The 24,400-nt window shown below is 45.9% G+C and overlaps 1 protein-coding gene across 1 annotated transcript in view; it reads right to left on the bottom strand.

Annotated features, from left to right (window-relative positions):
• Window positions 1–23,592, bottom strand: part of LOC311486734 (protein phosphatase 3 catalytic subunit alpha) — a 66,462-nt gene extending 42,870 nt beyond the window's left edge. The window contains exon 1 of the mRNA XM_084542718.1: window positions 23,339–23,592. Within this exon, the coding sequence (XP_084398844.1) occupies window positions 23,339–23,399 (61 nt within the window). The 5' untranslated portion in view covers window positions 23,400–23,592. The remainder of the gene's footprint in view (window positions 1–23,338) is intronic.
• Between the last annotated feature and the right edge of the window lie 808 nt (window positions 23,593–24,400).

Here is a 24,400-nt window from a genome sequence, read left to right as displayed (position 1 = left end):
TTCTTGAATAATATAAGACTAATGCCTCCACTCAGGTATCTGGGGCATTCAGAGATCCCCATCTGAGATAGAATTACCCAAGGTCCCAATCTGGCCTCCCGTGAGCACCTGCAGCGCAACTCTAGCCCGAGGCCACGGCCTTGGGGCTTTGGAGTCCGCGGCGGCAAACAACCACACCGCACTGGCTCCTGTGATGTTGAGCACATACGGCAACGCAACACTTATGTGAAGTATAACGTTATGGGGGCATATTGCACCCGATAAGAAAGCCAGGGGCTGTGGTCTAAAATCGACAGCTGGGTCAAGAATCTGCAACATCAAAGATACAGCAAGGACGACTAGTCATTTAATTTAACATAGATTTAACTCAGAGTCTCCAGAGTTTCCCATCCAACAACTGAGGAAGCCCTGTCTGGTTCAATAGACAACTTACTGTTCACAAGTCATGTGGAAACTGAACTATTATATAGAGGAACGTTTCAAGTTTCCACATCCCTTGTGTACAGTAAGTTGCCTATTGAACCAGACAGGGCTTCCTCAGTTGTTGGACAGGAAACTCTGGAGACTCTGAGAAGAGTCCTCTAGTGTCAAAATCTGTAAAATGATCTATGTCCGAAGGAAGAGACCAATAGCAAAGTTTTAAGCAAAGTATTCAGCAAGGTGTATAAGCGAAACTATTCGGACGAATGGGAGATCGATACGGTTAATTCACATATGATGCAAACATGTATGAAAAGTTCCGCAAACATTTACCACGACTTTGGTTCCTACCACCAAATTCACCATGTTGATATCAGGCTTATAGGCGGTTTACACTTCTGCGTTAAGTTGACGCAGAAGCTACGGCAACAGCGCAGACCCTAGCGCCGTAACTGATGTGCACCTCCCCAGAAATGTAACTACATGCCGCGGCGACGCAGACCACAAGAGCTGCGAATGGTCCACTTGGTGGTAGCGTGTTTCCGCTTTAGTATTTCCGGCTGTTTCCGCAATTTTCAAATTGATTGTTTCGGATCAATAAAGATGGAACACGTCGGGGCAAGGTTAACTGAGGAGGTTCGAAGATGCAAACGTTTGCACGACTCGTGTTCAGCGAAGGTTTCAGTTGCCATTGTTGAAAGTGAAGCAGGAAGTAGAAACAAAAATCAACCCGACCGGTAAAAAAGACACAGCGCCGACTAGTGTTAATGGCTTGCACCGGCGCAGGCTGCGTCCGTAAGTTACGCCGTAAATGATCCTTTAGAGTGACAACAAGTAGGGCTAGCTCCAACCATACACAAGCAATATTTTCATGTTCCGCTTGTTTGACGGAGACACACTTGGGGTGGAAAATATACAGGAGAGTTACCTAGGCAACCGGAGCCTTGAACATCCACTTGCCACCTACTGTGAGCTACAAAGCAACGGTTGATGAGCGAATGACATGTACAGTATGTAGCTGAAGCCTAACAGCTGGAATGAAAGGGACTAAAACTGAGCACCTGTATAATATTATAACACCATGTAACTCTGTAAAACTGTCAGATGGGAGCAGAGGGTTAAGCTCTTAGAGTATCTGCCTCTACCCGCCTTGTTGGGTTTTTAAGATTTATAGCAATGACAGGTGAACTCCCAAGGCAGTCTATCACCGTTACATAGCTGCTAGACCTGAACACCGTATGCCTGAAGAAAATATATTCCACTTGTGCGGAAAGATAGCTGCAGGTTGACCCATCCCACAGACGACGCATGCAAATTCTGAAACAAGACACCTGAGGAAGTCTAATGTGGAAGATGCACGGGAAAACCCCAAATCTACTAGTCGCGGTGTTTATTTGGTTTCCTTAAACAATAATCATACTCAGTCAGTTAATGAAATATGACCGCGGCCTCGCTTAATGTAAACATCCACATGAGAACGGCAACCAAGCCGAGTTTGGAGCGATTTTGTAATAAACAGCGCAGCAGCTGGTGCGATTCATGCGACTGTGCACGTCGGGAATGAGTCACATCTGCTCCCAGCGAAGGGGCAAAAAAAAAACAAAAAAAACATGACATATTCTAATATTCAAACACTAAAGAATAACATTAATCTTTTTTTTTTAAAAAATAAATAAAAGTAACTCGTGTGAAAGCTGTGGTTGTCGGCACTATGGCAACCTCTCAACATATCAGCCTTCCATTTCTTACAGTCAAGACAATGGAAACACTGTGAACTTTCCCCTGTGGAATTTCTAACAGCCGTCTTATTAACAAGAGTAACACCCACCCCTGCCAAAACATTACATGGCGCATTGTAATGGTGGGTTCTACACTGTAAAGACAAAGGTGTTATTCCCTTGACAAAAATTAAAAGCCCGCAGCCAAGAAACATGACCTAACAACTCAATCAAGAAAGAAAAATCATGACACATTTATTATTTTTTCATTATCTGAACAAAAAAAAAAAAACAAGTGGTGGTGTCAAATACTATATTATATAATCATTCACTGATGCAACCGGCTAAAATTAGCACAAATACAATTGCTTCCAAACCCATTATTAAGATTTTACTAGACAGCAATTGTTTGGTGGTTGGCTGCAGCGAACAACCCCCCGCGCCTCCATCCTCACTTTCATGCAGAGCCTGATAGCCGAGAGAGCAGAGACTGACCCGCGGCGATCTGCCTCAAACTCAAGTATGACTCAGAAATGGTCTCCATTAGCCGGTCGCTTTCGCCTTCATTAATTTCACCATTTCTCTGTTCCCTCCTGTTATGTAACTGGGAAATTGCATCGCAGCCTTAAAACTAGCATGCGAGAGAAATAACGAGAGTGAAAGCGGGTCAGGGAAGAGGGGGAAGAAAAAAAATACGTCCGATTTAACTTTCCCTGGTAATTTGTCTCGGATTAGTATTGTAATTTCCAAGATACAAATTAAAGCCATCCATCAGCCATTAGGTTTAAGGCCTAATAGACCACTAAACCTCTGAATGTCTGGAGGGTGGGCTAAATAAGCATTAAAGTTTATTTAATGAAAGTACACTTCCCTGCATTGGTCAGGTTTATAGCAACATTTAATGAATTTGATGGGGTTCGAACTCATCAAGCTTTAGATCATCAACCCCTGCAGCCACCTTTGTTCATGGAGCACTCGTGAGAGAATAATTAAGCAGAGTATAGCAAACGTTCAGGTATGAATTTAGAGAAGTCGGCACCACGGAGCGCAGCCTATGTGAAACTGCTGAGAAGGAGAAGAAGAAGAAGAAGAAGAAGAAGTAAAATGTGCCGCTTTGAATGTTTGGGGCCGGCTTAGTTCAGAGCTAATGCAATCTCTCTGAGGAATGAGACAGCGGGAGGTGCGCAGTCATATGGTGCCGGACAGATCAGCTTAATTGGAGAAAGTGAGACAGACTGTTGCAGAGCTCAACAACCCCTGGCTTCGTTTAGTGAAGAACACGGAGTGCAACCGCGTGTCTGGCCTGATCTGGCACTTAAAGACGTCTACGATTCCGGCACATCGTCTTCCCCGCGGGCCCTGCCAGCTCTCTGAAGGTTTGTGAGTGCTAAACCTACATTAGCACACACAGAACAGATATCCCACGTACGGTCGCGTTTGGCTTTATTGCGAGACATCTGTAGAAAGAACTACGTTGCAAAAATAAGCCTGCGAGCCTTACTCAGTCAACAACTGCACAGCAACAGTAACAGCTGGTCCAGACAACTCAAAAAGCACAAGATATTACCTAAAACTACTTCTGTTTGGAAACAATATGAAGTATATTAATGGGATTACATCTATAAAAGAATGATCCCTAATCCTGTGGCGCACAGCATCTTTCCATCGGATGCCAGATTGACTATCAAGAAACCGCTGATGTTGCATGATGCAGCATGGGCGAGGCTCGGGTTGTCACTGCCCACGTCAAAGCCTCCACCCACTTCCACTAGACGAGCCGCCACCACACCAGCAATTTTCCTCCCCTAAGACTCGGCGCGGCCGCTGGAAATCTCAGCACGGCGGACAGGGAGGGAGCTAAGGCAGAACAAAGCCCCGGCAACTATGTGCAAGTGCAACAAAGGTCCGTTGACACAAAGTATAGAATACCAAGAGGTGATTTGACTGTATGGACAGACGTTATTATGCAAAGGCAGCGCAGTGTCTGATCTAAAGTAAGATACCGATCTAGAAACTTTGCTTCCTTACTCGCACAAAGCAGCAGTCACTCTTTGCCCGATCCATTTGCCTTTTTTTAAATGACGGCGCTGCGCTCTTTATCCCGAGGCGGTGTAAGTAGCTGCCAGCGCAGGCAAGATCTTGGCGTAATGAATCAAGTGGAAACTCACTATCTGATCAAATGGTAAATACCAGCGCCGGGGTGAGACAGCACAACAAAGGTGGAGTTGCGTGAAGCAGTGGGTGATTGAGATCGTAAACACACAGAGGAAAAGAAAAAAAAAAAAAAAAGATGAGTAACAGAAAATTGACAAACGAGAGATTACGCCTTAAAACAGGAATACGCTGTATCTGAAATGACCTTAATCTGGTATTGACCGCGAAAGAAATGAAGAAAGAAATCAATCACACTCAGTTTTCTCCAGTTGGAAGCCTTCTAGTGATGAAGCCTTCACTGCGTGTGCGCACAGAGCACGAATGCCAAGCGTTGAACCAGGCACCGAGAGTGTGCAGCTCGTTCCCTACCGACGGTCAAGGTTCGTTAATTAAATTACGTAACGACACTGAATGAGGAGCAGGATAGGAGTCCAGGACGAACAGAATGCACGAGTGTCTGTAGGCGGCAGGAAACAAAGGACATACTGTACACCAGTGAAGCACCTCGACTTGAAATGTCATCTGGCGGCAGGTCCATTGCTTCATTATTACCCCGTTTGGTCCATTCAGAGGCTGATTACCTGACATGCATAATGCAAAAGATTGAGATCATATGGCGATCTTTCCTGGCAACGACGCACTGCAGCACCTGAACCATGTAACGCGTTATATTCACGAGAAGTGATGAATCATTCGCGATATCTACCTACCTCGCACACAGGATACAGAATGATATCTATAAGTCAGATCTGAAATCGACGGATGTGTTTTTTTTCTTTTAACACTTTCACTCTCCAACCCACCAGAAAGCCTATAACACTGTTAATCAATTATGCATAAAGTCAGTACTAAATAATTCAGTCCAATTAAGACAACATAGATTTCAGTTGCACGGTATGAATCAGACTACGGTTAAAAAAAAATAAAAAAATGAAGCGTTGATAGCAAAAAGGTTTAAATGATCCAAAAACTGTGACTTAAAGCTGCAAATGAATGTTTGTTAGACTCGAGGTTTTGCCTAATGAGCTCACACGATGCTGATTGAGCTAATCATTTCACACTACACCAGGGTTTTTTTAAGTCTGTTTTCGGCGGCGCGCTAGTTTGCGAGGTGTTTTACGGCGAGGAGCCGCGATAGTTCGTCACAGATCAAGAGGAAGGGATGATAAAGGAGGCAGGGGCGAATGAGAATATGGTGGAAGCCTGTGGCGAGGAAACAAAGAGTGACGGATGTAACTAATAAAATATTAATAAAAGAAAAAATATTAAAAATGATAAATCCAGAGTCTCTGACGGTCACAGCAGAGAATTAAATGGCATCTAGAAGGCATCCAAGAAAAGTTTCGGCTCCGGATTAAAAAAAAAAAATAGGACAGATTAGAGATAACAGCAACACAGATTACTGTTGGTTTCCTCATTGGAGAGCACTGAAAAAAAAGAAAAAAAAAACAGACTTAAAGCTTATTTCACTACCAGAAAGGGACAAAAGCTCTGCACTGTAGCTTTAAGGCTTATTTATATAAAAAATAAATAAATAATAATAAAAAAAAAAAACGAGGACAAGGACAAAAGTGACACCTGGTGCATCTACGCAGCTCTTTAAAGTGATCACAAACTGAACAGGCAGCCATCTGGGCGAGAAATTGGCGCAAATTTGACCAAACATTTATTAATTATCGCGCACAAAGTCAACAGGTTAACAGGCTGTACTGTATCGCCGATGAAGCGGCACAGGCGACCCCCGCGCACCTGGCGTTTGCGGCGTACAACAAAGAGGGAAACTACCACGGGAAGACGCATTAAGACGGTAGCCGGCCTATACAAGATATAGTCCCATCTGCCCAGCGAGGACACACCGGTAATTTCAAAAGGCACGCAGGCTGCGGGGCTAACGGTGGAAAAAGGTCACTCGGAAATTGGCGTGAACCTCTTTACCATGCATTAGCGGGGATAGAAGGCGGCCGCGAACGAAGCGTTTAGCAGACTATAGCTTTGAAGCTCAGCGCTTTGAGTCTGCTGATTACATCTGTGGGGGCCGTTACGGGAATGGAGTGGTCACCTTTGTGGGTGAGGGATGAAGGAGAGCGGGGGCCGACAACACTCACCTTCACCAGACGCAGAAAGAAAGAGAGTGGAGGGAAAAAAAAAAAAGAAAAAGAGAGAGCTTGGCTGCGTCAGAGGAAATAAAAATGCAAAGGGGGGGTCTGAGCAGAACTGTCAACAAAGACTCAGGGGTGCACGTATCAATTGCCATGAAGCAGTGCCCAGCAGGTACAAAGGACAACACATTTAATCATTTGTGCTCCCTCAAATTAATAATTTGCACAACTTGATTTGGTCCCTGCTTTTAATAATTCACTTCCCTAAGACTACTAAAATGATGTCTTCAAATAACCCAATTCATTCCCTTAAATTAACAGAGAGGCAGCTCAATTTACTGTAACAGAAGCTAGGAATGGAAGTTATGTGTTGTTCAGGCTTGTCCGGACGAACTGCTTCATTAGGGAGGAGTCCTCGAGCTACTGATTTGACCCTTTTAAACAGAAGACTGAAGCTGCGCAGGATGTTGTTTCAGGTCGTCTCGCACCAAACACCTGTCAGATTTAAACGGAGCACAGATTTTGCAAAACAGACATTCAACACTTCATCTAAAGTCACACTGACACATTATAAATGCATCATATATAGCTTTTATGAACATTATCACAATAAAAAAAAAACATTTTCTACCTTAGCTCACAGCTACGGCCCGTGGTCAGCGTCATAATTAATTGCGGCTCTAATGGACGCGACTTTAATTTGATGCCACCCGCGGACTATTACGGCACTTTAAAGGAACACTGGCGCAGAGATGTAAGCTTTTACTTCACATCAACAAACAGGAGAGATATTAGATAAAAGTGAGTGAAGCGGTTGCCAGGGAAACAGCGCTGTGGAGTCTCAGTCTTAATCTTACATCCATCAAAATATTGGCTTAAAAATGAATTGCCGGCAGCGCGTCGCATTCTGCAGCGAGTCGATCCGAACGCCGGGAAATCTGAGCAGGAGCCCGATTGTGCTTATTCCACTCTTACATGTTTTTGTTTTGTTTTGTTTTTTTTTTTACAGAAAAAAATGACAATGAGCAGGATTGTGATGGCAACTCTGACAGCTGCTCATGACAGTAACATGTGTGGCCGTCCGCGCAGAGGTTCCCGTCAATGACACGTTATCTAGGGATCCTCATTATTGACATAGACGGGTCATGTACTAAACAAGCCGGCAACACAACCAAGACCTGCCTCCAGCCTGCTGTGGCTGTCAGGGTTATCAAAGACCATCAAGTGCTGACAGAAAATAGCCCACAGCGGTGTTTTGGAGAGTGGGGCAACAGCTATGCGAGAGCGACTGACAATGAAACGTCCGCCCTGCTGTTGCCTCATCGGCTTTCTGATGAGAAATGTAGTAAACATGTGCAGGAGCAGGTGATCAAAATGCACCGCCGCCGCTCAGACAGCACTCTGGCTAAGTCCCTGATTAATTAGCGAGGCTAGGGCCGAAGCGTGGGAGGCTGACGTGGGCGAATGCAGGGATGGATGATTGTACACACGCACGTAGGGATGGATGGAAGGTGAGTGGGCGGCGGATGCTGTGGCGACGGGTGGACAGGCCTTTTCTAAGGGATGTCCCCGCGCCGTTTTTCTAGCGGCGGCGGCGGTGGTGGTTGGGTGTGTGGCAGCCGATCAATGGCACAGTGAGAGGCCGCCGGGGACCTGGATTACGGCTGGCAAATGACTAGTTATTCCGGGCCGGGGCTGAGGGGGGGGATGGAAGGGCATGAGTCAGGAAGAGCGAGAGATCAGTCGATGAAATGAAAACGCATCGAAATGGATAAAAGAAAAAAAAAAAAAGAGCACCTGCCAATCCGTCAAAAACCATCCACTCCCCCGACTCACGGTTCAACTTCTAGTCTGCAGCAAAATTACAAACCGTGCCCTGATGACAGACAGTCAAGTCTTGAAAGACAGATTAAGTATTGACACAATAAACAAGACATCAGTTATTTCCAAAGCAAAACAGCAGCAGTAAGGTACGGCAGCTTATTTAACGGCATCTATAGGTGCTACCTTTAAACTAAGACACTAATTGACGGCCTTTCTTCTTGACGGCAAAGTAAGATCCAAAAATATAGCCTGAACATTGTTAATTAGGGAAGGAAATTGATCCAGTATTGGCTACGACACAACCGATCAATAGTCATCAATTAACCTCTAAAACACAGTGTCCAATATTGACTTAAAAGTAAAAATATTCCACAGCAGAGAGGAGCACAGATCTAACATTTTAGCGTTCCACTACGACTACTACTCTCTACTTGATCTATTCAGCTTTTTTTTTCTATTATAATTTCCAGCCAGCAGCTCTTTCTATAGTAAAGCTGCCACACACATCAAAACAGAATCCTTTACAAAGACCCTAGAAGACAACGCAGGGTATCTCATCCATGATAAATTTAGACTCTGACAGATTCAAATGATTTCAAACATGCCACGTTTGCATTTGCTTTCCTAGTGTGACACACAGTCCGAGGCTAAAGACGCTATTTTCCAATGAATCACCTCCACGTACTGCACGAGGCTTATTTTCGGTGCAGGTAAACACGAGTTAAAAGGATGAATGGCTGGACCCGAGCGCAATGTAAAACTCCTCACCGACTCCCAGGTTCGCGCGGACGTTAACGCTCGGTGGCATTTCCACTGAAAGCCACTCTGACAGGCCTTGAAGAAGACATTCCCTGCTAGCTTTGCTGTGCTGTGAGCTGCCCTCCTCCTCCTCCTCCTCCTCCACCTCCTCCTCCTCCTCCTCCTCCACAATGCCGTGACACAGGATTAGCTTTCATTAGAGAAGGCGCTGTAATCAGCTTTGGAGCATAGCAGAGACGGAACAATGGAGGAGGCTGAAAGGATCTGGAAGACAGGGTGCTACGGGCACATGCTCGGCTGTGTGCGAGCCATTTCCACAAACGGAACCTGTGGCGCACAAAAGCCAGATAGTGTCATAGCGGCGCCAATCTGCATATTCCCCCCATGCATTATGTACGACCTTAAAAGGCCGCGATCAGGACGGATAAAGCAAATATTGTGTCAGTGCAAAACACTAATTGCTACCCTTGCTCCACTACATGCAAGGCCCCCTTGACCTGCAGCTGAGCACTTCAGGCAACACCCTAATCTGCTCCATCACTAATTTCTACGGTTATTTGGTTTTGTTATCGCAAGTGATTTCCTGAATCGATTAGATTTGAGGTCCCGATTTGATTCAATTAAACTCAATATTAATTGATTTAGAGATATTTCAGCCTCCAGGCGATTTTGCTCAGATACAGAGATTTGTGGTAACAGTAAAGAGGCGGCAGCAAGACTTGTAAGGAGGCAGAGAAATGATGAAATTGATATCGGATCTTTCAAATGATGCAAGGAAAGCGTGGCAACGTGAATGTGTAGATTAAAGGTACACACCGGAAGTTCAATTTCCGACAGCTCTCCTCTTATTATTGTGGTCAAGCACAACCATTAACAGAAGGCATTATGTTCTAATAAATATTTAATTGCTCAGCCCTCATCGCTGCTGCTTCTTGTAAATCGATTGTGCCAGGGAGGGCTCTGAACAACCTCACCTTGCAAAAGTCATAAGATCAAGAGTTTCAACCGCCACCGACAAGATCCCGGACCTAAATCAAAATCGGGTTGTGCTGCATTTCCGAAAAGCAAATAAGAGACAACCGATCATAACTTTAAAGCATCAATCACCGAGTTAAATCTGGTTACCCGTAAGGCTCTGCGACGCCTAGCCTTTGACACACTGACGGCGTCTTCCTGCGGAGCTTCAAGGCTACAATTTCAACCTTTTCTTCAGATGGTAAACAGAAAGGTCAGGCAGCTGAGGAGGGCTCGGTGGTCATGTTTGGATTCCAGTCTGGACAAAAACCTGGCCCCGCACGTCGACAGAACCACCTTTGTGCGAGTCTTCCACCGCCCTCCGTCATGCTGTCAACTGGCGCTCGCGTTGGGAAGGACTGACGACACGGGTCTATCGAGAACATGTGTCCCCACTAACCCTGGAGAGCTTGTGCCAGTGAACCAGCAGCCACTTTACAAATTGTTCTTGCTGGTGGCTGGTTCCATGAGTGTGGAGTGACATGCAGATTGGTGGCTGGACATGGTGCAGAGCCGCCCGTGTGCAGTTCAGCTAGGGTAACAGAAGTCTGACTTGTAAAAATGTACTACTGAGCATGTAAAACTTATTACTATAACCATAAAATAGCAGCAAGTGCTTCTTAGATGTTTGCTGGTTATGTAATGTTTTCTCAAATGAGTTACATTTGCACCTTCAGGTTTTTTTTAATGCTGCCACTGAACGCTTTTATCTGTTTTCACTGCCTGCCACAGTCGACGGCTTTTCCAGCCCCTTTTAAATATTTTAATCAACATATGTAACCACTCCGCAGGGAACACAGAGAACAAACTTTAGCTTGCAGAACACAGTGGCTTCAAATATCAAGACATAAAACGTCTTGTTAAGAGAGTATAACCCCTGAAAAACATTTAAATACAATACGTTGGCTGATTTGGCCCACAGGGGGTCAAACCTATGACCAAAAACTGTGCTACAACAATCCCTAATTACAATCTACGCATGCGAGTCCTCAAACAATCCAAACTAAATCGCCATAATCTGATAATGACGCAAGGCGGAACGCAACTCAACAATAAATAAATAAATAAATGCTGTTACGTTCCAGAAACTCCAACCGACTTCAGTGTTTTCTGCACTCATTCACAGCTTGCCTCTGAGATAATATGCCGCAACAGGCGTGATCGCACCTCCCAAGGAGGGCTCGTTGGCAGCCGCGATGTTGGCATTTCTAGAACGCAATTACTAGACACATACGGAGGGGTTGAGGCCGGTCTATATTTGCACCCGCGCTCGGTAAACGCGGCATACCAGACCTGAGGCTGACCCAAATAAAACAGAGCCTGAACTGTAGATAACGTTCTGAATAGTTAATTAACCCCCAGCCCCAACCCCCTCCGCTGGGAAGGTTACCTGCTTGACTTGAAAATGAATACTGCGCTGCCAACTATCACAAGGATCTGTGGACTGGGGCAAACCCTCGCGACCATACAAGAATAGCCACATCACATAAGTGAGAGGTCATTCCTCTGTGCTGTGTCAAAATAACTGGGATGGGACGGAAACTCTGAAAACAAAATATAGTTGTTCTAAATGAATGCTAAATAAGTAAAGCTAAACTACTCAAGTATAATAGATTAATAAAAAAAAATCTTGAAATCAAGTGTTTGTGTCCAAGAGATTCACGGTTGAGTTTTCATCTCTGGCAGACCGGGCACGGTTTTTCAGAGGACAGGTGGTGAGGCAATGGGACGGCTCAGCCAGCCACCTCCTCCCACCTCTTGCCAAGACAACAAGGTCCCTAAGAGTCCCCTTCCTTTGCCATCACTTCCTTCTCCCCCCCAGCCCACGCCCACCTCTCAGGCCCATCTCTCGTTTCTAGGCCACGAATGCGCGGGTGTGGTGGGTTCTCCTGCCAGCAGGGGTACCTGCCTGCCAAAAAAGAAAAGCAAAAACAGCACGGGCCGCGATGGAAGGGAGGTTGGGCAACAAAGGAATTGCTTTGCTCCAAAGACCAAAGGAATTCTGAGTCAGCAAAGAATATAACGCCGCACCAACCGCACACACGTCTTGTCTAGCCATTCCCAGCGCCCCAGAGGAGCTCTATATATCTGGAGAAAGTGTGACAGAGCCCCTGAAGTAGCTGCTATTATGCAACCCTTCTGGGCCAAAAGTGATGGTAAGGTAAATCATCCTTGCTGCCCTCCATATTGCAGAGAAAGCATTTTGAAAACTCGCTAGTGGAGTATTACGCTGAAGGCACCATCTGTGCAGGCTTTACTAGCTGCCACGAGATTAAAGGCAGTTAAGGCATCATATCAGAAAGCCGTCCCCCCACAGTCAACATCCAATCAAAGATGAGAGCTTAAGTAAGGGCCAGGGCCTTTAGAAGACTCAAGGCACTGTTATTTTGCGCGGGTCAAGCGGCAGTGAGCTGCCCGGGTCGTGCCCTTGATCCCTTCGGGACAAACAGGCTGCTACAAGGGTCATGTGTTCTTAAGGATCGGGTCAGTGAGTAAGTTCAGTTCACTTGACAGCTTGACTGCCTGAAGGGAGTCTTGACTCTCTTCTACCGCGCTGCACCGGCTGCGCGTAGAGGTCTTTTTTACATTTTCACGGCATACAGGGTAGCATGCGGCATTTTCATCTTATTTATTTTTGGAGCTTTTCAAAAGGCATTCCTGCTGGGTGTGTTCCCCTGCAACACCGCTGCTCCATAATTGCAATGTTTACATACGGACAAGAGTGAATGCGCACGGCTGACAATTCAAAAGGCAAAATAATGTATTATATATCTTGGGTAGGGCAGGTTGTGTGGCACCCGTACTCATTATATTTGCCTTTATCGAAAGCAAATACGCTTTTAAAGACATCCCTTGCAGCGCTGCATATCTCTGTGCTGTAAACACCAACTCTCTTAAACGCTGGCAACAACACAGACAAAACAACAAACGTTAAATGCAGCTTTCATCATCATTACCATCGTGGAGTGCTCCGGATTTAAACGGCTATAAATTTGGTCTGTTAGGAGGTAAATTATAAACTTCATTTTTCCCAATTGCGGCCGAATTGCTGGCTTCAAATCACTTGAAGATACATTATCTGCCGGCTGACCGGCTGATTGGTACCTCGATTTGGCCGTCCCGGAGGCTTGCCACATTCCTCCCGGGGGATCGTATTACTTTCTATACAGGGCGACGGGCCTGAAGCATTATGGGTGTTTCGGTCTTACAACACGGGTTTGGCACAGTTGAGCAGCAGCCTAAGCATGTGGAGAAGGGAATGAGAGGAAATGCCGAATGAATGGCAGACGGTGGTCTAGAAGAAGCGCTCCAGTCACGCTTGAAAGCAGAGATGGCAGAGCGAAAACTGTAGAGAGGAATATGGAGTATGGAGGGTGTTGGAGGGCGGCTTGAACGCACGACAGAAAATAGGTGAGGCAGTGAAAAAGAAAATAATCGGCCTCGAGCTGCATGTCTCACATTTTTACAAGATAGGGAAAAAAAAAACGTCCGACTGAAGCAAGTGTCGAGTCCCGGCAGAAAAGCTGTCACAGACGTTGTACTCTTTTACTATTCTTGAGGCGGTGTGACGGATGCGGACATACCCAAACTTGTGTTCGAGGCAGTAGCTGTGCGCTACAGAGCTGCAGTGTCACTCAGCAGCCCGAGCCAGTTTGTGTGGGGGCAGGCCACTATTAAAGCATGATATGGAAAAGCAATGCACAAGCTGCCAAGAACATAACAGCCAGGAGGCGAACGCATATGTAAGCAGGACTGGGATGGGACAACGGTATTAATGGACTGGGCTTAGGAGTTCACACTGAGGGGAGATTAGCTTGATCAAACAACACGTCTCCCACGGTTTCGCGGCTCTGTTTTCAGTACGTTACCACAAACTGGAATAGGGTGTTCCGTCGTCTACTTCCTCGGCTTTGACATTTTAGAAAGTCACACAAATATGCAAACACGCTGCGTGCATGAACATGTGCAACAATGACAGCTGACATCAACGGGAGTCTGCTGAGAATCTCTTCTGTACGCGATCGATAAAGCAAAACGGAAGCGCTTGTAAACGGCGGGCCCGCTTAACGGCATGTAAAGATACGGCCGGAGTCCGCGAGGCGCTTCCTCTCCTCCTAATGGCGCAACAGCGAGCTCGATGACTGCGAAGCTCGAATGATTGGTCATCCTAATGTATGGCTCTCCAGCGGTGTTTGGACAGCCGCAAAAATCAATCGGAGCCATGGGACACACTAACCCCCTCCACAATCAAGGCGCACCGAGAGCTCAGACCGATGAGATATCAGCTTGCACTATGATCGCGCCCGGCTCGGCGTGGCAGCGGCGGAGGGCGACTTCCCGGGAATTGCAGCGGTCTTGAGTCACCGGCAAGCTGTCGAGAACAAGCCCTCGTGTGAATCAGCGCTGAACTGAGAGTCATCGACCTCGCAATTACTGGGAGAATATTCCAAGAGGAAATTCACTGGAGCTTTTTTTTTTTTTTTTTTAAATCTACTCTGGGGTCTAATTCAGCGGACAAAAACCAGCAAGGGCAGGGTAACAAATGCATGCACCTCTAGCCCCAGCCCTCAACGCACACCACAGTCACGACTCTGGCTCTGGGCTGCTGCCCTTTACCGAGTGTGTTTTGAGTGAGTGGGCCAGGCAGCAGTCCTCGTCCCTCCGCTCTCCACGTGGGAGGGAGTGACTGAGTAGCCTGCCACCATCAGACTAAACACCTCTTAGCCCCTTTCTATTTTTGCCACAAGAAAAAAAAAAAAAAAAAAAGGACTGAAGGTAAATTCATGCACAGACTGTTGATTCGTAGGCTCGAAACCTTGCAGGTGACAACGTTCACAATAAGGTATGAAAACAACGAGCTATTAATAAATGACGTGAGCGAGAAAGCACGCCAGCCAGCATCCGGAAATACTGTCAAATCCCACAGGACGACGTTTTGCCGGGTCAATTATAGAACGTGCTGACATCCAATGAAAGATTTTTTTCCAACGGCAGAGCGAGATAAGCGGACGCCAAATTCGCCAGCACATGGAATAAGAGGGTTAATTTTCAGCCAGGTGGTCTATAATTAACGCGTGTGAATGTGTGTAAATAAACCTTGGGGCCTTGACTCACCTCCAGCTGTATTTGTATAGCTGGAGTTTCTCTCTCGTCCGCACACTGGGTGTTTTTAGAAAGCGAGCTGACGACACCTGAAAGAAAAGTCCACCCGGGGTTGTCACTTCACGCAGCAGCGGGATCAACAGGGGGAAACTACACGGCATATAATGGCGCTTAATTGTAATTAGGGCTTTCATCAATTAAGTTAATTTTCGTCGAATGTGGCCGAGGAATAAAATCCTTACTGTTTAAATGCTCTGCGCCGAACCTGAGAATAGCTTTTCACAGCAGAGAGTGAAAATGAATTAATCCTTTAAAAGACTAAATCGTATTATCCAAGACACAGCCGGAGTAAAATAAAAGTGGCCTCGTGCTCTGTGTTCTAGTCCTCCGTGTTACTCGGGGCCCTAATGAAGTATATCCATAACACTTGATGAAAAGTATTGATCTGCCTCTTAATTAAAAAAAAAGAACACTCCTTTCTGGTGTGATAAAATAACTGCGGCGCGGACGGATGAAAAGGCGGAGAAGCGGGGTTAAAAACCTACAGCGCGTTCCTTTTTATTGTGCGGCCAACGACTGGCGAGCCCGTCCGCGTGACATTTAATATGAGTACTACGCATACTTCAAAGATCTCACTGGTTCGCAGTCAAAAGAGGCCTGTCCTGGAAAATGTCAGGCCGCATTTCGAGAGCCGGAAAAGCTGGCCAGAAACCACTGGGGCAGCATGTCTGAATGCGCAGCCCCGATGCCAGCGCTGGCTCGCGCCGCTCCCGGTGCCGACGCTTCGGTGATGAGCCAAACCGAACCCCCCGCCAAAACAAACCTGCAGCGGAATGCGGCGCTACACCCCGAAGACAACTGTGAATTCTGTGTGAAATTCTGCTCTGCTATGGCAGGCTTTATCAAACACCAAGGGGTGGGAGGTGAGGTGGTGGAGGGGAAAGGGATTGAACCACATTGACTGAAATTAGGCCTTCCTGGTTGTCGCGTCCAGGATTTGTTCCGGCGGGCGCAATGGTGTAGAAGTAAATTTGCTTTTGGGAGTCGTTCTGCAAAAAACCAGCGTCCGTGTTTGGAATGTGCCAGCACCCGAGGCACACTGGGGCAGTCACAACAAACTGCCTCACAGCTAAGATTTGTCATCACCTGATAGCGTTGCGTAGCGGTGAGTAAAGTCCACAAGTTGTTTATTGCCTGCGTCGTTTATTTATTTTTTTTTTTTTTGCTACGTTCCCTGACACGCACGCCCACGTGCTAGAAATGAGAAAAATAAAAGAATCAGCATATTCATCAGTTCTTCATAGGAACACGTCGCATTTGCATGAGCTCCAATGTGTGTGTGAGTGGGTGTCAACAAGTACAGATGCTTGCATGATAGCAGAGAAGAGGCAATCTCAACTCGACAGTTACCGTGAGACACCGTGCACTCTTCATATGTCGCCCCCCCCCACCCCCCCACCGTGCGAGCATCGACTTGATGAGCCGACACAAGAGTTGCAACATCCCTCACCCCGCGGTGGCTTCCCTCTTGCTTTCTAATCTACCATTTACAGTCGACCCGCGCATGGCTTTACTCATTTTATCCATATTTAAATACGAACGACCGCCTGGCACGACACAGGAGTGTGTGTGTGTGTTTGCGTGTCTGTCGATGTTTACATCTGTCACACAGCAGCATGCAGGGGCTTGTCCCAGCCCACTAGTCTACCGTTTAGCTCGCGGGTATGCTTTCTCCGCAAGGAACCTCCTCTTCTCATAGCATGGCAAGAAAACTGAGGCCAAAAGAACAAGTGCATTCACACACACACACACACACACACACACACACACACACACACACACACACACACGAGATGCGTCCCAGATAAAGACGTCACCGTGGAGATATTTTATTCTCAGGCACAAAACATTATTCCGAGCTGGCTACGTTGTGCACATAGCTGTGACAAATAGTCAATTCAAAATATCAACCGGCTGCTATTCTTTCTCTAACAATATAGTTTACGGTTCATTCATTACGTTACTGCTGCACAACTGCATAAATCTGGATAAAGGACTTTAAACGACCACGTATACAAAATAAATCAAAAACGTCAGATCAATGACACCACCCATACAAACACTATCGACACCCATTATTTCACGCATGAGCACTGCAGATGAAGTCAGCTGTCCCGACGTTCTTTCCTGTCCCCAAAGCTGAAAAGGTTTTGACGAGATGAACTGTGTGAACTTTGCAAAAACGACTCAAAACACTCAAAGATTCTACGCAACGAGTATTTTGCGCAGCCGACTTCTGCAGCTAGTTAATGTTTTACACTTTTGTTCTGTCATTACAACTACTAGTGTTATATTTACAACAGTATTAGTACTGCTGACACTGTGAGGTGAGCTGGGGGGGGGGGGGGGGTCAACACTGCATTAAGCAAAAGCTTGGTTTTCATTTATAAGTAGGGCCTCGGCAGTTTTATGCAACAAACTCTGCTTGAGTCCTTGGGTTTTATAAACCCACTCGACCAACTTCTTCCCATCCAAAACACAGTCTCACTTGGTTCACTGGCTGCATAATTTGTTCACAGTTTTAGCCAATCAAATCAGACTGTAATCGTCAAAATCACATAACACTAAAAAAAAAATAAAATAAAAAGGAAAAAACTGCACGTGAATCGAATCCTCGTCCACTGAGCTGTTGATTGAATTGAGTCTCTGATGATTCACGGACCTTGACAAAGCATTTGCTTCCAATTTTTTTTTTGCTGAACAGCATGTGGCGGCAATCCCATGACAGATGTTCTTCTATATCTGAATTCCCCCCAGAACCCGCTCTCCCAATTCAATAAATGTGACCCGTGTTGTAGTTAATGTGCATACAGCCTTCGCGGCCCGTGGATGCAGATTTACTACGCCGTCGTCCTTGAATGTAACCCAACAGCTCCCAGTTCACTAGGTTAGCCTCTCCTCCCCCACACTCACTGTAACCGGGCGCCCAACATGTAGTTACATGTGTGTAGACACTGTATTGATTGATTTGCGACTGCGCAGGGACCAACTCCGGAGAGAGGGATCTAATGACACACAACTCCTGTCCCCGTTCCAAATGGCTTTTGTTAGCCGCTGTAGCTCACAACAGCAGCGCGTGTTGGTGTCTGCCAGCCATGAAATGGGAAATGCTGGGGGTTTGTTTATACAGAGGCACATTTTTTATTTTTTTTTTTAACCAAACACAATAGCACAACATTATGATATATGGCTCGCGCATGTAACTGTGGCTACAAGCAATCAAGAGAGGAATTTGTGTGTTTGGACCCTCTGCGAAAAAAAGAGGAAAATGTGGCGCATGTGGTGCTCATAAGGCAGCGTACGAAGAGCCGCAACAGTACAAAGCCACAGCTTCCATCAACATATAAGCTACAAAACTGCTGCTTACAAATCTGGTTCAACCCTATCAACACGAGCGTGAGTTCAAAGGCATGCAAATCCCAAAACTGCGCTCATAGGCTTCGCAACAATCCAAAAATGCAAAGGCAGGTGAACAATATTTCTCCTCCTTTTGCATTATCAAGACCAAACATCCATTTGTTCACATGAATTAGCAAGAGCAGCAGCTAATGCATGGAGTCAGATTACAACCTCTGAGCGGAGCCGCCTTTATCCCCCTATATGGAGCTTAATCTGTCCAAATCCGCCGCTTTGCTGTGCCCTAAATCCACAACAGAGCCTAATTCCTCTTTAATCTAATGAGCGGTGAAGGTGCACTTACTCGGGTTGAGAATGCCACAGAGCGCGTATCTGAGCATCACGTCGCGACAGAGATACCGCGCGTCTTTCTTTCTGCGCCGTGACAGAACACATTGTTACCAAACGCTGCCAGAAGAATCTCTTGTGTCACCGCAAGGCCGGGCGAGCAGATACAGGCTTTGATTGCCCGCCGGGTTATCTCTTCATTCACGGGCCCGGGCTATAGGAGACACGTCCAGATTGAGCTGCGTGAACGGAAATCTGTCAAAAGATGCAAAGGGGGAGGAGTCGGGGTGCTCCCGACCACCTGCACCCAGGCTCACGAGGCCAACCTAAACCTTGCAACCTTGTCGTTTCTGACGCAGTCGCACGAGTCTGGGAAAGCAAACACTGTAAATCAGCGCGGGCCGGGTCGGACCGATCGGCAAAACCACAAAAAAAAAGTGGCTCATGCGATGGACAATAATTCGCATCGTGATGGCATTCCCTCCCGCAAATAATTCCACTTGACTGGCCGTGATATCGACTATTTGCCATTTAAGCGCCTGACCCCGTGGCCTCGATCGAGCACTCGCGGGTCGACCGCCCGACCCGATCACATGCTCTGATTAATCACTCGGGTCTTAAACGAGGAGCAGCTGCCGTCAGTTTACGGCCACACGAGAAAAACACATGCAGAGAATAAACACAACTGGAACGAAGGAATGCGCTTGGCATATTTCTAGATCGTCAGCATTTTTGCCGACTGACTCATCAGCTGACACGTTCCCAAACGGTACTCTAGTATTTATTCTAGATGGCCGCGTTGCGGTGAAAATATCTGCGCGTCCGAATGTCCGGATCAGATAAAGATGTGTGCACACTTGTTTTTCCTCAGCCAATCAGAGTGACTCAACTAATACCAGCGGCGGGGGAACAGGCCTGAAATACCAAAATTGGAAAATGTTAGTCTGTTAGGAGAGATCCTTACAAGCCACAACACGAGCAACTGGACAGGAAGTAGCTAGATAACACTAGCTAGGATCAGTAGTTGTGCATGCACACGAAACTATTCTTCTGATTCGCCACGGTTCAGGCAGTCTGCTGTGATGTGTTTATATCTGGACGACAAAGAAAATGAGTTTTTTGGACTCCAACCACCCAAGAATACCGTACCTCCCAGCACAGAGACAGTCTGATGCCATCTAGTTGTCTCATAGACCTCACAGAGGAGCAAACCTACGTCATTAATGGCTCTTGATTAAAAGTAACTGGAAAAGAAACCGAACAAAAAAAAAAAAAAACTAGGGATGGAGTTACTGGAAGCTTGCACTAGTGTAGTAAGAAAAACTTTACCGACACAGCACACTGGCACAGGACTAAAATTATAAACAATCCTCAGCAGTCATTATAAATCACCTAACTTTCCCTTAGCAATCATATTCCCGTGCATGCATATACACCTAATGACAAGGTTTATGAATTCTAACGAGGAAATATTATTCAGAACCACAAGAAAGCTTTTTGCCAGCGGGCCGTTTCACAACGCGCCGGCGCCCGGCGAGAAAGAAACACCACAATGGCACACGGCGGCGCACATCGGCACGCAGGTGATCACACGTAAAGGCGAGGATCAAGTATGCGGCATTACTTAATGTTCTGTTCTATAAATGACTCGGCTATCCAGCTGGGATCAGTGCCTGGCATCGCGCCCCTGTCACCACCACCATCTCGCCAGCCCACGCATGTCTGAGCATGGGGGCCTCTTCTCAAAAGTCAAATGTCAGATGTTATCCATCCCCACTCGCAGAGAAGGGCCCAGCCGCGCCACCGGGGGGCTCAGAGGCCCCGCTTCCCTCGGCCGGCGACGGAAACACACCATTACTGAGCTCGTTTCGGTTTGGGGAGCCGAGGCTGTCATGATTGCACCATGACAACCATATTACCGAGTACTTATTTTCTATCTCACAGAGGGCAGCGCTGCTACAAACAATCATACAACAGTAGGTCGAGAAAATTGGGCGCTAAAAATAATCTGCATCTGGTTCTGATGTGAACATTTGCCGGATCTCCTCATCATCTGTGAAGTAAAACTAAATATCTCTGCATTTTAGTTGCTCAGAGCAACAGGAGCGAGTGCATTTAGGACAGAAACGATCCATTGCTGGTTTTAGCCTTGCTGCTAATAGTTGTGGCCACACATTCTGACAAAATATGCAGGATTAGCAGGAGTCCCAAGCTAATCCTCTTTTAAGGGTCACTTAATCAGGTAAAGCCCTTAAAAAATGAAAACAAAACAGCTGCGATGGTCAGCCAACAAGCAGAAAATCCATACCATAATAGCAAACAACCGACTGTCAAAACAGGTGGCGGAGTTTGCTCAATTCAAATGTTATATGCTGGAAGCTGCACGTGAATTTATTTTCTGCAAAAAATTATTTAAAAAACCTGCAGAAAATTACGCAACTTCTTCTGCCTCAGCTGATTAAACTCGTGTGAGCAATTACTTGCAGCGGTGGCTTTTAGGAGCATTATGATAATGCGTTTTGAAAACAGGTGGATGCAAAGCACTTATGATAAGTTGGACTGACACCTCGTAGCCCGGCAGCTGAAAACAAATTGCTTCACATCTATAGCCTGCAGTTATTTTGGAGAGGTGCTTTGTACACAGCCAGCGCCTGTGTTGTCATAATACTGATGCATTACCAAAACACTGACTTCTCGAAACTTGATCAATGAATAATGAGTCGAATTACTTTCTTGGTCTTGACGTCGGGTTTAACGGCAGAGCCGTACAACAAACTGGGCTCTCGGATTCCCTGACAGCCCCTCTAATGTCTAATCAATGCATTTCAACCTGATTAAGACCATTGCAGACCTTCGCTAAGCAGAGCAGGGTATACGCTGAAGACGCAGCACTGAGATGTGCAATTCGGTGGCAACTCCTCAGCGTAAAACAGCAGTGACAAGGGGAAAGTGCCTTCAGATCCATATAACACGGCCGCCCGAGTCACCCCAGTGATATTGTTAAATCTCTTTATAACCCATACGTGTCGCATCTATTTTTCATTACCCTTCAACTCGGTGGAGACGGTAGGGGTATGATCTGATGAAATATTCATTACAAAAGCACCCAAGACATGCTGCGACTCCCTTTGAACACTGGTCCACATTTCCAACAATCCAACTGGCTAGTGCCGCACTCGCCGTGGAAAAGGAGCTCGCCGCTGTCACGCTGTTAAATGTTTTTTTTTTTTTCCATTTCAAACGGAGCGAGCTGGAGTTAGAAGAAGAGAAAAAATATGTGATATGGAGAGTGACTCCAGTCATGGTCTTTTAAACACCGGATAGTTGCCTTTCCTCAGCTAAATCTCGACGCTTAATGGTCACAGATGATCTCATTATTTCAATCGGGTGAACTCTAGCAGCTAAGCTTGAATATAAAACAACAATTCCCTCATGTGCTTGTGCACTCTGTGCTCACTGCACACGCCTGTTGTGATGCACCGGAGAGGATATGGGCTGCAACTACAAAAAAAAAACAAAAAAAACAGACAGTGCGTGTAAACGTGTAAACACGTTCTGTCACCTTTACTTTTGAGGAAAAGCTCTGCATTCGTCTTGCAACACGGAGGAACCCCCCGCTCGAGAATGACATTCTCAGACGAAACAGGCTTTACCACAGCAACTCGAGCACGCTGCCTTTTAAGTCAACACAAGATGTGAGCTGACATGAAACTGGGCCGGCTGCATTGCTCCTATTCCTCTGGTTAGGTCGACCCGATTGTGATCTTTATTGCATTCTTATGGCAGACTGCAAAGGTGGAATGTCAAGACGTGTAAACACAGAGGGCAGGAAGAACCACCCCATGTGGCATGAGCAGTTGAACACACACAAAATATACAGAGACATCTAGTAGTATTGTGCAATGGTGAAAGAGAGAGGAGAGGGGGGAGAGAGAGAGAGAGAAAAAAGAAAAGAGGAGGCTTGGTAAAAGTGTTTGGTGATGCATGCAAAATGAGGGAAAATCGCCCTTGGGGCTGAATGCAATGGTTGTGCAATATCTGCATGCAATAATGTAAAGCTGTGCACAGTATATGAATCAAAAAAAAAAAAAAAATGACCATGCATCTGTGACACTGCTGGCTGTAGGCTAGTCCCTCCTAATGAAAACACATCACGCCTCACAGTCAGTGACACATTTCTTGCTAAATTCTGGCTCTGGTCTACAAACTGTAGTTACCCCCCTCACTTCCTAGTTTACTGCCGCTGTCATAGCTCGGCTAACACCCTTCTTCTTCCTCCTCCATAGCCAGCAAACAAAAAAAAAATAATTTCGACTACATTTGCCGCTGCCGCCGCCGCCGCCGCTACCGCCGCTGCTACCACCGTGAATCCTCCAGGTCTGCTGCTTCTGGTGGTCAGACCAGAGAGAGAGAGCTGTGGCGGCGTCTCGTTTCGGTGTGACAGGGACGAGAGAGAGAAAAAAAAAACAAAAAAAAAAAAAAAAAAAAGGGGAATACACTTACATTTCACCACCCTGTCCGTCGTAGATAACTTCGGTTCATCATTTGGCTTGTTTTCGGACATTTCCAGTGTGATATAAAATTAAGATAGAGCAGAAATGAGACTGAAAACGGTCCCTGCGTTGCTCCTGCCGAACAACTCTTGAGTCTATCCGAGAAAAGAGACCGCAGTGATCTCACTCGGTCCCTATCAGCGGCCAAAAATACTTGCAACAGGGTTACAATTTCACTGCTGGTGCTGTAGGAGCTGCTCTGTCTGATTTACTGTTACTCTGTATCAAGTTGTCTGAGCGCAGTGTGCACTCTAACGTGCTGGCTGACAAGTCCCGCCCCCCCGTTGCTGACACCGGCTCTTCCCATTGGTGGAGAGGGAGCCTCGGCCTCTTCGCCTGCACACTCACTTTTATCAAAGGGCTGTTTCTGTGTCAGTCTGGCGGTAATAATAACTGGGGGGGGTGGGGGGGGGAGAACAACTCCTGTAATAAATAGCTGTGTATGTGGAAGAAAAATGGATTTAATTAAAAAAAAAAAATCAGGTATGTAGCAATGAATTAGCTAAAATGTGTTTATTATACATGGAAGGAGGATTTTTAGGTCAAAATATTGAAACAACAAAACAACAACAAGTGATTAACTTAGATTAGATTAGATTGAACTTTATTGTCATTGCATGTTGTGCAGGTACAAACACAATAAACTGCAGTTTGGCATCTAACCACAAGTGTAAATAGCAAAAAGTGCAAAATTTACCCAACAGAAGGGAACAAACTTCGGTAAGTAATAGTATATATCAATATATATTAGTATTACATATATATATATAAAAACAAAACAAATGTTATACTAATATTAATAAACAAATCAGTATGTGTATGTGCGGTATACCCACACATGTATACATTCATATATACATATATATAAACATATAATACACACACACATATATATATATATGTATCTGTAAACATTCGCCTACATCTACACATACCTATTTACACATGTATATATGTACACATATACAAACATGCACATATATTATAGTCAATGTTATCACATATGTACAGT

Source organism: Chelon labrosus, assembly GCF_963514085.1.
Source record: "Chelon labrosus genome assembly, chromosome: 1".
Lineage (NCBI taxonomy): Eukaryota > Metazoa > Chordata > Actinopteri > Mugiliformes > Mugilidae > Chelon > Chelon labrosus.
This window is presented reverse-complemented; position numbering and strand designations above follow the sequence as displayed.